General features: G+C 33.0%; 1 protein-coding gene across 1 annotated transcript in view; it reads right to left on the bottom strand.

The window, feature by feature from the left end:
• Positions 1-2,473: 2,473 nt before the first annotated feature.
• The window catches only part of LOC128991523 (gastrula zinc finger protein xLCGF3.1-like), a 66,533-nt gene continuing 51,871 nt past the window's right edge, over positions 2,474-17,135 (bottom strand). Inside the window, exons 7-8 of the mRNA XM_054414482.1 lie at positions 11,393-11,502; positions 2,474-6,222 (exon numbers count right to left, since the gene is read on the bottom strand). Of these exons, the coding sequence (XP_054270457.1) occupies positions 4,696-5,865 (1,170 nt within the window). The 5' untranslated portion in view covers positions 5,866-6,222; positions 11,393-11,502 and the 3' untranslated portion in view covers positions 2,474-4,695. The remainder of the gene's footprint in view (positions 6,223-11,392; positions 11,503-17,135) is intronic.

The raw sequence follows: 17,135 nt of genomic DNA, 5'->3' as shown, positions 1-17,135 counted from the left end.
AAGGATTAGTACCTACATACCAAATTTCATCAACATCGGACCACAGGTGTAGTCTGTAACTCTGTACACTACCACACACACATACATCACTTCGAAAAACACTTAGAAAAAAAAAGTAAACATATAAAATTACATCTTTACCCAGTGTACCTATACGGAATGCTTTTTAAACTTTTGTTAAGAGACTGTTTTATTTTTATTAGCGAATTGCCCAAAACGGAATAAGCTATAAACGTAGTACGGTACTCATGGTAAGACCGTGTAAAACTACGTTTATTCGGAGGAGTTTTCGAACCAGCATGATGGGACTATTGGAATGGGTAAATTAAATAAATTTAAAATTTTTATGAAAGGGGGGTTTATATGGGATGTTATGGGGTAAAAATTGGCTTTCTCATTTTTGACCTTATAACAAGAAAATTTTCAATTTATTTCCACACTATTTTTGCAGCTTAAAAAAAAATAATTTAGTATATTGAAGCGTAATTATGCGCCTAATGGTTACCGTGAACATTAAAAATATTGTAAATAAAAAATTTGTATGTTATTTCTATTAAACTGTTGTAATTTGCTTGTTTATGAACATATTTTGTTCAATTTTGGAAAATGTATTTATTTCATACTAAACTATAACCATTTCACACAAAAGAAACACTGTTTACCCTCCCTGTTGCAGCAAACCTAAAAGTAATAACTAAACCAATGCTACTGTAATAGGGAATAGACGCGATATTTTTATGGAGATATTTTAGAGAAAATCCATTCAGGCAGTGGCGGTCCCAGGGGGGATGGGAGGGATATAACTCGCCCCGAAATATTTTATATTTTATTAGCTAACATAAAAATATGTTTTTAGGCTTTAAATACCCAATTATTCTATTTTTTCCGGAGGGAAATTCTATACAATCCAGTCCTCCTGGAGGTCATCCCCACAAAATGAAATCTTGAGACTACCACTGCAATCAGGAAAATGGAAATTTGTTAAGTCTGCAGGTTTGCTGCAGCGGGGGGATCTTGTTTATTTATTGCTGAAAGACTGTTGTTTGCCAGAATGATGTTTGCCTACACTATAAATGGGATTCGTACCATTTTCTTCAGAATTTATAACATAGTAAGTTTTTTCCAAAATAATTTGGGCCGTTATCATAGATATAACATAGTAAGTTTTTTCCAAAATAATTTGGGCCGTTATCATGGATAAAACATACTCCCTTAGTAGATTTCTCATCCTTATGGAACAGCTGAAGACAATTTTATTGTTAGTTCTGTACGGTTTTCTGTAGAGGTCGTGTTTTGTTTACAATTTGTTTCCAGTTATTACAGCCATTTAAAACCTCGTTTAACCAAATGATACGATCTAATGATAAACAATAACCTGTACCCTAGTTATATAACCAAACAGCAAAGCACAAATCAAGAAATTAACCCTAAAATAATAGAAACAAAGTTTCGTCGACACTAGCGCCCATGTGTCACGTACATGAACTAGACACGAAAAACGTGCTTCAAAATTTACAATGGGATGAGAAGTCTACTTGTGTTGGTTAGTCTATGCCGTTATTGAGAAAATTTAATTTTTCTGTTATTTTATGGGTTCTTATAGAAAAACCACCATTAAAAATGGATTAGTACCTACATACCAAATTTCATCAAAATCGGCCCACTGGTGTGGTCTGTAACTCTGTACACATCCACACACACAGATATCACTTCAAAAAACACTTTTTTGGATTCAGAAGACCCAAAACGGATATATTCAGTCAAAACTCAAATTTGGAAATATTGACGAAAACAATACTTTCTCTATATAGGCTAGGCTACTCACTATATTTTGGTTCAGAGGGAACCAAAACGGATACATCCACTCAAAACTCAACAAAAACAATACTTTGTATTATGTATATGGAAATAAAGTAAAAACTGTAAATTAAAAATTCAATGTTATTCTTATTCAGATTATTTAACTCTTGCGGTTCGCTTGTTTTATGGATATATTTTGATCAAACTTGGCAAATGTGTCTTTTATGTACTAAGCTAAATATATTGTATTGTATTTTATAATTAATTAAAAACACACTTTACTACCCCTGTAGTGGCAACCTTGGTACTTAAACAACATTATGGTATTTAAGTCTATTTAAAAAAAATCAGGCAAATAAGAATTCGCTTAGGCTGAAGGTTTGCTACGGTGGGGGTATTTAATGCTGCACTTGTGTGATTTTGTATCGCCTACTCTTTTCTATGCCTATTCTTTTGTAATATATTGCACAAACGCCATTTTGTTTTATAATTATTTGACATTATTTAGTTATTTGTGTATAATTGGTATTTTTCTATCTAAGAGTATTTTAAAGAGGATGTAATGTTTTCACAATGGTAAAATTAAAGAACTTATATTTATATGAATATTTATTTATCAAAAGTAACTTTAACAAATAGAAAGTACAAGTGGATTTGTTCAATTTGATTCTGTGACCACTTGAACAAAAATTTTATTAACTTAAGAGATCAATAAGTTTAATACAGTAAGCTTTTTACTGCAATTTGTAAAACAATATCCTTGATGGTTTTGTACAAACTGTAAATTATATTCTCTTTTTAATAAGGTTGAACAACTGTAACTTTCAACTTGGTACTCTGGTATGTCTAGTCTCTTTGACATTTAAGGACAACATACACTTATACTGTAAGTACATTCAAGGCTATCAATATTTAATACAAGTCTGCTACAATGTAAATTATAAGTAAAAGAACACTTTGCATGTCCTACATATGTAAAGTTGCTCTCTACCATGTAACAATGTATGTTCCCTTGAATAAGTGTAAAGAATTAATTTCAATTGTTTAAAATTCTTCGAAATTTAACTTATATAATTCTATAGAAGTTTTCATATGTGGTGCACTTATGAGATCGCTCTCCTGCATGAATCAAATTATGTTTCTTAATTTTCTTATTGATGGCGAAGGATGTACGTCACTTATAAGATCCTTATCTAGTATGCACCAATGTATGTCTTCTCAATTTGTTATAGAATTTGAAGGATTTTCCACATGTAGTGCACTTATGAGATGCTTCTCCACAGGGGTGCCCAGAGGGGGGGTACTGTGGCGCGTTTGCGCCACAGGAATTTTTGGGGGGGGGGACTTTTTTGAGGGGATTTTGGGGGGGGATGTTTTTTGCTAGCTGTCATAATGAATGAATAATTTTGTATAAGCAGCCCGAAAAAGTGTTTCTAAGTAGCTCACTATCAACACCAATAACATTTTGCCATTCGTAATTAAGATTTGCTTCTAAGAATGGTAAAAACGCACCTTGTAAGACAATCCTTAATATACCAGTGTCAGTGTCGAATTTTATTTGCTACATATGTTTTGGTGGTTCTTTACCTCCACCACACAAAACACGAATCGATTACAGATAGGCCTATCAATTCACGCGTATATATTGCCGTCGTCAGAACTGGAAGTAAACTGAATCAGGTTCAGGTTATGACGGACAGACGTGGTCTCTGGATTGTCGTCTGCATTGTCACCAGCTGATATAGGACTATTGTAGTGACTGAGAAGAGTGTTAAAAGTATAATTGGATTCATAATTAATTGAGTGTTTTCACTCAAAAATTTTGCGCTGTCCCTAGTTTTATGTATTTATATATTTCAAACTCCTCAAAGTATTTAATAAATTTCCTTTCGTGCAGTACTGTAGAATTTCGAGACCATAATTTATATCCAGCAGATAAATTGGTTATTATTGTCAATAATTTTAAATGGAAAACTCAATTATGAATCCCATTATATTTTCAACACTCTCCTCCGTCACTACAACTAGTCCAATATCAGCTTTTGATAACACAGACGACAATCCAGAGACCACGTCTTTCCGTCATAACCTGATTCAGTTTACTTCCAGTCCTGCCTGCGGCAATATACTCACGTGAATTGATAGGCCTATCTGTTATCGTTTCGTGTTTTGTGTATAAACAGATTGTCTGACAAGATGCGTTTCTACCATTATTAGTCATAAAAGGCAATCCTGGGGCTATCAAAATTAATTATAAGATTACTTCGTCACAAAAACCTTTTGTGGGTATTTTGCCTGGCAATTTTTGTAGAGTAAAATCGAGTTTTTGGAGTGTGTTGTTTGGAGTGGCGGTGTTTGTAGAGCCAGGGAGTGGCGAGCAACAAGTCTGTCTTATTTCGTGACTGCCTATAATTTTGAAAAAAAAAAACTTTGCCAAAGTATTATTAATGCATTTTTAAAGCGGTTTGATTTCTTAAAATTCTTCTCTGAGATTCTTTCTCTGTAAAATTTAACGCCACCTAATATATTGTACAGTTACAATACTGTGTTGGAGTAGAGTAATTCACCTAGTACAGTATATTGTTGTACGTTTTGAAGACGTTATTGCAGTACTGAGCACATGTTAGCTGACAATAGAGATTCTGAAATGTAAATTGAAACACTTCTAATTCGTCCATTAGTTAGATATACCTGATGAAGTATTGTTAAATGTTGTTAACGTTTCCTATTAAACATTTAATTTTTATTATCAGCAAGTTTGTTTTTCTTTACCTCAAGTTTACTAAATACTAAATTGGAATGCTCGTTTTATGAGGTAATGGGAAAATTGTCAGATAAATTGGTGGGGGGGGAGGGTAGGTTTAAATAGACGGCAGCATAAATTGGGGGGGAGAACTACTCCTTTGGCTTGGGGGGGGCGGGGGTTGCGCCTCTGGGTTTGGGGGGGATGGGCACCTCTGCTTCTCCAGTATGAACCAATGTATGTTTATACAAAGAGTATTTGGTTGTGAAGGACTTTCCACACGTATCACACTTATAAGGTCGCTCTCCAATATGAACCTTTGTATGCCTCTTCAATTCGTGGTTGGTTTTAAAGGATTTTCCACATGTAGTGCACTTATAAGGCCGCTCTCCCGTATGAACCACTGTATGCCCCTTCAATTCGTGGTTGGTTTTAAAGGATTTTTCACATGTAGTGCACTTATAAGGCCGCTCTCCCGTATGAACCACTGTATGCCTCTTCAATTCGCGGTTGGTTTTAAAGGATTTTCCACATGTAGTGCACTTATAAGGCCGCTCTCCCGTATGAACCACTGTATGCCTCTTCAATTCGTGGTTGGTTTTAAAGGATTTTCCACATGTAGTGCACTTATAAGGCTGCTCTCCAGTATGAACCACTGTATGCCTCTTCAATTCGTGGTTGGTTTTAAAGGATTTTCCACATGTAGTGCACTTATAAGGCCGCTCTCCAGTATGAACCACTGTATGCCTCTTCAATTCGCAGTTCTTTTTAAAGGATTTTCCACATGTAGTGCACTTATAAGGCCGCTCTCCCGTATGAACCTTTGTATGGTCCTTCATGTTTCTTTTTTTTGTGAAGCATTTTCCACATGTTGTGCACTTATAAGGCCACTCTCCACAATGAACCTTTGTATGGTCCTTCATATTGCTTTTGGTTGTAAAAGATTTTCCACACGTAGTGCACTTATAATAAGGTCGCTCTCTAGCATGAACCAATGTATGACTATTCAAATTGCCTTTGGTTGTGAAGGATTTTCCACATGTATCACACTTATAAGGCCGCTCTCCAGTATGAACCATTGCATGTCTTCTCAAATCGCTTTTGGCTGATAAGAACTTTCCACATGAATCACACTTATAAGGGCTCTCCCAAGAGTGTTTTAACAAATGACTCTTTACTTGATGTAGTTTGATAAAGGTTCTCTCACATATCAAACATTTAAAGGGGCACTCACCCGTATGTTCCAATATATGATTCCTCATTTTCCACTGAGGTGAAACAATTATTTTACAAAATGCACACTTATACGGAAGCTTTAACATATTTACTTCCTAACTTTATAGTACTTGTCAGATTACCTAGTAAGTAAATAGATAACTTAATTTGTCAGTTATGATTTGTATGTTACATAGAGATCTCAACAATATTAAAACATTTCTTGCTTAAATCTTGTTGTGTTGAAGATATTTTAAATCCTACCGCATAAATGTTAATTGTACAGTAATTTAATAGTTTCACAGAGCAATAATTTACTTTCATCTGTTCTTTATATAGTGTTTAATAGAATGTAATTTTTATCTGCTGTTCGTAGTACAACCTTATGTCAGACATTATATGAAGCTTTTCTGTGAGGAACTTGAGTTTATTTTTCTCTATGTCTGGGAAAGCTAATGCCAGTTCTGAAAAAGACCAGAATTTATTAGATATATATATTTGATTAAACATATAATATTTTAACACTTTTATTTATCATTTTATGAAGTTTTAACAATTATATCGATAGCTTATAAATATCGAATGATCCAAAATTAGGGTTGTACATGTCATTCAAAATATTAAAATGCTAAATGAAGTATCTCTAATGGATATTACATACTTTGGTTTACATTTATGATATCTATCATAAATGCTGGTTGTAATAAAAATTCTATTTTTACCGAGCATATTATTGACTTTCATTTTGTTCTTTATTATAGTGTTTATTATAATACCCTTTTCAGCTGCTGTTCAAAGTATTATATAAGAAATCATATGAACCTTTACTGTGATGACTTGAGTTTATTTTCTTTATGTCAGGGTAAGACTTTTGCCACTCCTGAAAAATGCCATGTCGTATTGGTCATTTACAATTTTATAATATATCATATTTAACAAATAATGTATTATTGAAAACTACGTAAAATTTAAATTTTTTTGCCACTTGAAATTTTTTTAATAAAGTTGTAAAAACACATAAATACAGACAGACGGAAAACTAAGCTCCACCGACCCATGCTCCTATGGTGAAGTGTTTGTCTTGACCTAAGGAATATACATATGTACAGAGTTACGGGACACCCTGTATTTAGGTTACAGGTTTTTTTTAAATTTCATTGTGAACTAACCACTTGATGGATTTTCATGACTTTTTGGTTGAAACCGTTTTGAAAGAAAGATAATTTTGGGAACTAGGTAATTTTGAAAATAAGATTTCAGTTTAAGGGTTCAGTTTTTTTTTTTTAAATTAAGTTTTAATTTTAAACAAGTGTAGCAGACGCTAAAATTCTAGATTAGCTTTTGGTACAATGCCATTTGCTTAACAGCTGTTATCATTCAGTGATTGTGACACAAATTCAGCATTTGGATAAAAATTAAATTGGATACATAGGGTTGACTTATTTATATACTATGTGTAATGCTAAAATCATTTATACATTCATTTAATCAGTAAGAGGGTAACAATTTATTTAAATATACATAGTAAAATACTAGCTGTTCTAATTTAACTTTTAGAGCAGCATTCAAAATCTTGGGTTTGTTTTAGTGCAGTATAATTTTGTTGTACTAACAGCTGGATGGATATAAAAATACTCTTTAGCACTAACTGTTGAGTTATTTTATTTAGTCTATGGTTTTGTCATTGATCATAGGAAATAAGTAAGATTAGCAGAGAAGAGTAGATCACAGAGATAAGTATAAGACCATTGTATACAACCGAGGCTCTGCCCACAGGTCCAAAAAGAAAAGCCTTAATTTGATTTTACTCTGATTTGGAATATTTAATTTTAGATATACAGGGTGCGGCAAAAAAACCAATCCATTTTCTGCAGAGCACTGTTCAGCGACAGGTCGTCTGAGAGTGGTGAGAGTAGGCTCGTTGGAAAGCCTACAAAATGCCATTGTTTTGTAGTAATAGAGCAGTGGTCGCCTAAGCTACGTGCGGTTGTTATGGAGTGGTTTTTAAAAGGTATTGAGTTCATTCATTGCAACTCAGCGGAATCGGCAGTTTCACACATTATTTCAATTAGGGTGACATGAAGAAGTTCCGTTGCGTATCACAATAATGTGGTGGGTTACTAAGTTTGGAACAACGGCTTCTGCATTGAAAAGGTAGCCGAAAGGCCATCCAAAGTCAGATCGGACGCCAGACAACTTACATTCGATAGAGTTCATGCTGCTGTGGAAAACAGTCCTCGCAGGCACGCCAGAAAACAATTGGCTACTCGAACATGTCTGACTGCTCAGATACACAAATTCTGAGGTTAATTTTCATCCCTACAGATCAATTAGAATAATAATCTGTTTTATAATCATGTTATCCATACAGATAATCACGACAGAACCTCTCCATGTCGACCTAATAGAATAAAAGCACAGAACTGCCACTGAGTTGCAATGACTGGTTTACTACTTTTGAAAAACTACTAGAAAACAACCGCACGTAGCTTATACAACCACAGCTCTATGACTACGATAAATGGTATTGTATAGACTATCCAACGAGCCTATTCCCACCACCCTCGGATGGCCTGTGCTGAATAGTGCGCTAAAGAAAATAGATAGGTTTTTTGCCGCACTCTCTATTTACTCAGTTCTAATTACATTACTTACTATATGTTTTAATCCAAGAACCTTCAGTGAAGTTGTAAATTAAAAATTCCCATGTGATTCTTATCGAGATTATGTAAACTGTTGTAGGTCACTTGTTTTATGGATATGTTTTGATCAAACTTTGCAAATTTATTTATTTTGTACTAAGCTAAATATATTGTATTGTATTTTATAATTTATCAAACACACACTTTACTCTCATCCCTGTAGCAGCAAACCTTAATACTCGTTAAACCTCAAGGTATTTAAATCTATTAAAAACTAAAAATTAAATCAGACAAATAGGAATTCGCTTAGGCTGCAGGTTTGCTACGGTGGGAGTATTTAATGTTGCACTTGTGTGATTTTTTATCGCCTACTCTTTTTTAAAACGTTTTTATTAGCTCGCTTTCTTGTCCGGTACAAATTTTGCAATCAATTTTATACTAACTTCCCAATGAGCTAGAAACTTGAAACTTGAAACATAGCTCAAAAATGGAAGACAATGCAATATTATATCATTTGATTTCCATATTTCCCTTGGGCTACGCCCCATGGGCTTGTTTTTATTAACTCGCTTTCTTGCAAATTTTTATACTTCCCGATGAATTAGAGACTTGTTTTTATTAGCTCGCTTTCCTACAAATTTTGATATCAATTATAAACGAAGTTCCTCATGAGCTAGGGACACGAAATTTGAAACATAACTCACAAATGGATGACAATGCAATATTATATCATTTAATTTTCATATTACCCTTCGGCTACGCCCCATGGGCTTCCAAATTTTCCATGTTTACATTTTGAAAGAATGTAAATATATCAATTAATTTAAGTCAGCTGTAAATACTTAAATTTTACCGTTCGAAGAGCAGAGGTTGAGAGGTACAGGTTATGGTCCCAAGAGATTCTTTATACAAACAAAAATTTAAAAATAAAGATAAACAATCTGATTGCATATATAAAGGTGTTTGTTAATAATGTCAATTGTTATTTATTTAGTATTCTATTAAGTAAACAATAAATTAAATAGATTGATATATTTATAGTTAGTAGGTGAAAAGAAACTAAACAAATGTTAGATTTTCCACACGCCTCTGTCTTAATCTGATATATATGCTTGAAATAGATTTAACATCCACACACATGAAAAACTAAAAAAGTAGAAAATAATTTATAGATAAAAATTTTTTTTTAAACAAAACGTTTTTTTATTTATTAATTATTATGTATTCTTTTGTCATATATTGCACAAATGCAATTTTGTTTTATAATTATTTGACAGTATTTAGTTATTTGTGTATAATTGGTATTTTAGTAACTAAAAGTATTTTAAAGAGGATGTAATGTTTGCACAATGGTAAAATTAAAGAACTTATATTTATATGAATATTTATTTATAAAAGTAACTTATTTTAACAAATAGAAAGTACAAGTGGATTTGTTAAAGTTAATTCTGTGACCACTTGAACATTTTATCAACTAAAAAGATCAATAAGTTTAATACAGTAAGTTTTTTACTGAAATTTTTAAAACAATATCCTAAATGGTTTTGTACAAATTGTAAATTATATTATCTTTTTAATAAGGTTGAACAACTGTAACTTTAAACTTGGTACTCTGGTATGAACAAATGTGTCAAGTCCCTTTGACATTTTAGGACAAAATACACTTATACCGTAAGGACATTCAAGGCTATCAATAATTAATACAAGTCTGCTATACTGGAAATTATAAGTAAAAGAGCATTTTGCATGGCCTACACATGTAAAGTTGCTCTCTAACAGGTAACAATGTATGTTTCCTTGAATATCAAGTATAAATAATTTATTTCAATTGTTTAAAATTCTTCGAAACTTATATAATTCTACAGAAGTTTTCATTTGTGGTGCACTTATGAGATCGCTCTCCTGCATGAATCAAATTATGTTTCTTAATTTTCTCATTGATGGCGAATGATTTTGCGCATATAGGTCACTTATAAGATCCTTAACTAGTATGAACCAATGTATGTCTATTTAAATTGCTTTTGGTTGTGAAGGATTTTTCACATATAGTGCACTTATAAGATGCTTCTTTAGTATGAACCAATGTATGACTATTCAAATTGCCTTTGGTTTTGAAGCAATTTCCACATGTATCACACTTATAAAGTCGCTCTCCAGTATGAACCTTTGTATGGTCCTTCAAATATTTTTTTTTCGTAAAAGAATTTCCACACGTAGTGCACTATAAGGCAGCTCTCCAGTATGAACCACTGTATGCCTCCTCAATTCGTAATTGGTTTTAAATGATTTTTCACATGTAGTGCACTTATAAGATGCTTCTTTACTATGAACCAATATATGACTATTCAAATTGCCTTTGGTTTTGAAGCAATTTCCACATGTATCACACTTATAAGGTCGCTCTCCAGTATGAATCAATATATGTCCCTTTAAACTGTTTTTGGTTGTGAAGGACTTTCCACATGTAGTGCACTTATAAGGCCACTCTCCAGTATGAACCACTGTATGCCTCTTCAATTTGTGTTTGGTTTTAAATGATTTTTCACATGCAGTGCACTTATAAGGGCTCTCCCAAGAGTGTTTTAACAAATGACTCTTTACTTTATTTAGTTGGATAAAGGTTCTCTCACATATCAAACATTTAAAGGGGCGCTCACCCGTATGTTCCAATATATGATTCCTCATTTTCCACTGAGGTGAAACAATTATTTTACAAAATGCACACTTATACGGAAGCTTTAACATATTTACTTCCTAACTTTATAGTACTTGTCAGATGACCTAGTAAGTAAATAGATAACTTAATTTTTTAGTTATGACTTGTATGTTACATAGAGATCTCAACAATATTAAAACATTTCTTGCTTAAATCTTGTTGTGTTGAAGATATTTTAAATCCTACCGCATAAATGTTAATTGTACAGTAATTTAATAGTTTTACAGAGCAATAATTTACTTTCATCTGTTCTTTATATAGTGTTTAATAGAATACCATTTTTATCTGCTGTTTGTAGTACAGCCTTATGTCAGACATTATATGAAGCTTTTCTGTGAGGAACTTGAGTTTATTTTTCTCTATGTCTGGGAAAGCTAATGCCAGTTCTGAAAAAGACCAGACTTTATTAGACATATAATTTTTTAACACTTTTATTTATCATTTTATGAAGTTTTAACAATAATATTGATAGCTTATAAATATCGAATGATCCAAAATTAGGGTTGTACATGTCATTCAAAATATTAAAATGCTAAATAAAGTATCTCTAATGGATATTACATAATTTGGTTTATAATTATAGAACTAGTAAAATAATGGTATTAGAATGTAGTGGATATGATAAAGCCTAATGAACCGTCTCCATGTAGTGGATGTCTTGGTGGGGAATTTTGTTTACAGAGAGGGGACGTATCTTTTTGTGGTTTGGAACGTACCTATCACTCATCAACCCCTAATATTCATATTTGCTATTTCCCAGTGGTGTTATGTAGTTATAGCGACCTTTCTACCTACTTAATGTATGTCTGATGGAGTTATTTTGTAAAGGCAAAAATACCCTGTATTACTCAAGATATTGAGGAATTATGTCTCGAAAACGATGACAAGCCTGACTGTACTTAAAGTCAACTTTAATGACATACCAAAATGCTTAATTTATTAAACCTAAACCTAAAGTTATGAAATTTTAACTTGGATTTTTTACAAAGTAGGTTGTTTACATATCAGTAGTTCGTATTTAGCTTGGGTATCGTACACTACCTTAACCCTCCGAGTGTCCATAGTTTAGGCCTTAATGTCAGCCTATTTTTGGCGCATTTGCAAGGTTTTATTAAAACGGATCTGAAAAGCTTAAAACAATGTTAATTCTACTGTTCTATATACCATTTTGTTTGGAAAATCATGGGCTTCAATATCATACATAAAACCTAAGGAATATTTGTTTCAAAAACATTTTTTTAGGTAAAAATAAAAATTATTTTGGAAAAATTGAAAAAAAAAAATATGTTCGCGCTCAATGAAATTGTATAAATTATAGGCCTATAAATATTTGAAAATAGCCACTTTGTTCTAAATTTTATGAGGATTACAAATATATAATAATATAAGGAGGTAGATTTGCAAATTAATAAGTTATGGGCAAAAAACAGATTTCAGTACATAGCGTTTAGCTAAGAATGCATAGCCTAACCATAGGTAGGAATCTGGCTGATAATTTACATCAATATCACTACCTACTTCTTCAGGATCATCAACCAGCACTTCAAAATCACTTAAATCTTCTTATAATGCACCACTATATCACTGCTAATCTGACTAATCAAAAGGCGGAAGAACCAAGGGTGGAGTCCTTGTCTACTGAAGTCTCGCATCAAAGACACAAACCTACTGCTGTGAATAGGCCTAAGTGTAAGGTTGTGGAAATTAATAAGAGCCAAAACCTGAAGACTCAGTCGCTGAAGAGACAAAAAGTTTTGATACTTGCTGATAGTCACGGAAGACATCTATACCAAAAAATAATAGGCTCAAAGGAGGATGTGGGCAATGTCTGTTGCATTTTTAAGCCGAATGCTAAGTTGGAGGAGGTGGTTCAAGAAGTAAAAACTCTGACTCGAGACTTCACCAAAAATGATGTCGCAATTATAATTGCGGGAACCAAAAGCAGGATTATCAATGAAGAAGACAAAATTATCAACACAATGAGGGAAACAGTTGATCACCTTACACACACCAATGTTGTGGTGGCAGGAATTCCAGTACAACATCAACGGCCAGAAGTCTGTAACTCTGTGGACTACATTAATTTTGAGTGGGAACATATTGCTGCAAGAAGGACTCATGTTAAATTTCTTCCCATCAATGAACTTCCTCGACATTACTATGCAAGGAACGGCCTACATTTCAACAAACGTGGCAAGGTGTCAATTGCGATTGTGATTTTGCTGGGCTCATGCAGAAGAGAAGATAAGCTGCAAGTTACATCTAATTCAGTTACTCAAACGATAGACTGTGCTGTACCCCAGACATCGGATGATTCACCTGCAAGAAAAACACCGGCAGAAAACAGCGATGGGTGCAACGCAGACTGCTCTACATCGGAAGGTGCAACAGCTGTAGAAAAGACCTTCGAGACACAGCAACTGGAAAATGATGTCTCAGTGGACTCTTCTGCGGATGAGTTTCCAGGTTTTTCAACACCTTCTTTGTCCTTAAGAGATGATATGTGTAGGTTAGTAAATAATTTAGAATGTATTACACCATGCAAAGGTCAGGATAATAAGCTAGATGTTAGTAGGCCCTCAATCAATAGTAGTACGCCAATGTTCAATAGGCCTAGTGTTTTTTTACCAGTGAAATAGGCATAACCAGTAAAAAGGATGATAGCAACAATTTGGTACTTAAGGGGGGGCCAAATCGAACCACTCGGCTTGGTTTTTTATTTTTAAATATACAGGGATTAAATGGGAAAAAATTGTTTTAGAAAGTTTTTTAACTAGGGTAAATGAAGTTGATTTTATTTGCTTGTCCGAGCACTGGCTCAACCAAAATGAAATTATGAATTCATTTCCAGATGGATATCACTGTGTTAGCGCTTTTTGTAGAGAAGAACGTATAAGGGGAGGCACTGTTATTTTTGTAAAAAACAATTTTATTCCTAAACTTTTAGATATTAATATTTTTTGTGTTGAGTTACATTTTGAAGCCTCAGCAGTTATTATTGAGAGCCATAAATTAATTATTGTGTCAATTTATCATTCTCCCTCTGGTTATGCTGATGTATTTTTAGATAAGTTGGATGGTCTGTTGTTATTTTTATCTCAGTGGCTTAATTATACAGTGGTTGTGGGTGGAGATGTAAATAATAAGTTTAATATCAATAAGGATGTAAAAACTGTAAAAGGATTTCTCAATATTTTAAGGCAAAATAACTTTTTCTGTTTGAACTCAGCTGCAACCCGTGGCAATAACTGTTTGGATAACGTCTTTATTAACTGTTCAAGGCAACGAGTTGGTCCGTGTAAAATCTTTGACTTTCCCTTTTCGGATCATGATGGTTTAAGTTTTAAACTTCATTGTACAGAAATCTATAACAAGACTAGTAACAATGTTCCTAATAGATTTAATTTAGTCCTACCCAGTAATGTTATACCTGATTTGACAAGTAGCCTAACTGCTTTTGATTGGAAATGTTTCTTAATGAGTCTTGCACACTTGGATGCTAACCTTATTTTTAATGCAGTTTTTGAGGTAGTACTAGGGAAATTAGATTATTTTCAGATTTTAAAGAGAGTTAGACCTAGTAATGGGAAAAAATCAATCAATGAATGGTATACAAAAAACCTTGCAAAAATGAAAGAGAGATTATTATTTTTAGGCAAACTGAAAACACCAGAGGCTAATGTTCAGTTGAAAATTTTGAAAGCGCAATATAAAGATGCTATTCATGAGGCTAAGCTTAACTTTAAAGTAAATAAAATTGAAAGGAGTAAAAACAAGTGTAAGGCTGCGTGGCAAATAATTAACATTAATAGGCCTAATAGTAATTTGTTAAGTAAGAATCAGGAAGTCAATATACATCCCCATGTATTTAATGAATATTTTATTAATTCAGTTAAAGATATTAAGAAACAAATAGATAACCCCAGTATTAGTGTAAGAGACTAAGTGCATAAGGTAAATATTAATCATAAGGTTTTTGAATGGAAGTTAATCTCACCCAGTGATGTTATTAATGCTGCAAAGAGGATGAAAAACACAAAAAGTAAAGATATTTATAATTTATCTAATGATCTGGTTAAAAATATAATTCACAGTATTGCTCAACCGTTATCTTTTAGCTTTAACCAATGTCTGCAAGAAGGTATTTTTCCTAGTAAATTAAAAATCTCAAAAATATGTCCAATTTATAAGAAAGGCGCAAAAGACAAACCTGAAAGCTATCGACCTGTGTTGCTGATTCCAATTGTTGGTAAACTCTTTGAAATGTTGGTTTATGATCAAGTTAGTTATTTTTTAGAAGACAATAACTTTCTCAATTTTTCTCAATTTGGTTTTCGGAAAGGAAAATCCACTATCGATGCTGTGGATCGGCTCGTAAGAGAAGTGCTCATGACTTTTGAGAACAAAGCCTATGCTCAGGTCACTATGTGTGATCTGAGCAAGGCTTTTGATTGTGTTGACCATGATGATCTTTTATTAAAACTTAACTACTACGGGTTTTCTGGTAATTCATTAACTTTTTTTGAATCTTATCTTAAAAATAGACTTCAAACTGTCTCAGTTAATGGTGAACATTCCAAGGAAATCTTGGTTCAATATGGAGTCCCACAGGGATCTGTTTTAGGACCCCTGCTGTTCTTAATTAGTATTAATGATCTTCCTAGCTCTGTTCGTACAAAGTCTTTGTTATATGCTGATGATACCACTTTTGTAGACATTTCTGATGACTTTGTTCATCTCAATTTACTTGCCCAGACAACTTTGAAAGACGCTGCAACTTGGTTTAAAGCAAATGGATTTTTACTTAACAATCAAAAAACTCAAAAAATGTTATTTACATTAAGAACTGTAGATGGTGTAATTACTGATGATTTGGTCTCAAATGCAAAGTTTTTAGGAATTTATATTGATGACAAGTTAAACTGGCAACCACATATTGAGCACATATCTTGTAGACTTTCACGAGTTATCTATCTTTTAAAACGATTGACAATGTGCGTTCCAAGTCATTATCTAAAAACAGCTTACTTTGCCTATTTTCAATCTATTCTTAGATATGGTCTGATTTTGTTTGGTAACTGTGCTAAAATTGATGACATTCTTATCCTTCAGAAGAAGGCAATTAGAGTTATGACCAAGTCAGATGAAAGTGCTCATTGCAGGCCTTTATTTATTCAGTTGGAAATACAAACCATTATCAACCTTTACATTTTTGAACTTGTATCTTATATACTAAAAAATCAGGATCTTGTTACACTCACTGGGGATATGCACAGTTACAACACTCGTAATAGGGATAAAGCAGTAATTGAGTACAATAGGCTCAGCAAATCACTGTCTAGTCATGTAGTACTATCCCTTAAGGTATATAATAAAGTAATTAATCTTAGTAAGAAATATACTGTTAAAGTTTTTAAGAACAAATTTTATGAGTGGTTATCTAAAAATCCTTTCTATTCACTTAGTGAATTTTTCTTATTAAAACAGATAGAATTTTAATGTTTGAAATCTGTTATGTATAATTTTTGATTCTTGTATAGTTCCTATGAATTGTATATTTCTATGATATGTGATATTACCCTTAGGCCTAATTATTAGTATAGAGACTTGGCATTTCTGCTGTAAACTTGACTTTGTTAATGCTTATGTAGCCTGAAAGACAATAAACATATTCTTATTCTTATTCTTATTCTTACTTTTGATTTTTAACACTAAAACAATGATAAACATAATAAAACACATCAGTCATCAGTCCGAGGTTAACTAACCTGTTTACAAATACGCACGTCAGCTGTCTGCTACAATTACGATCGGCTCGGAGAACATACAGCACTTAGAGACAGACCTCTGGAGAAAGCTTAGAATATAACAAAAAGAACGATACCTAACTCGATCCAGTTCAATCCGATTTTGTCAGTCATAGAGCCTTCGCCGTAAACAGTGTTCGTGAGTCGCTGCAGCGACACATGACACTCAGAGGGTTAACCTTTTATCTGAACTATCTTAAATACTTTACTGC

The sequence above is a fragment of the Macrosteles quadrilineatus genome, unplaced genomic scaffold (assembly GCF_028750875.1).
Source record: "Macrosteles quadrilineatus isolate MER2022 unplaced genomic scaffold, UCM_ALF_1.0 Scaffold_4__1_contigs__length_99947679, whole genome shotgun sequence".
NCBI classification, from domain to species: Eukaryota; Metazoa; Arthropoda; class Insecta; order Hemiptera; family Cicadellidae; genus Macrosteles; species Macrosteles quadrilineatus.
The sequence above is the reverse complement of the archived record's forward strand: the minus strand, read 5'-3'. Positions and strand labels throughout refer to the sequence as shown.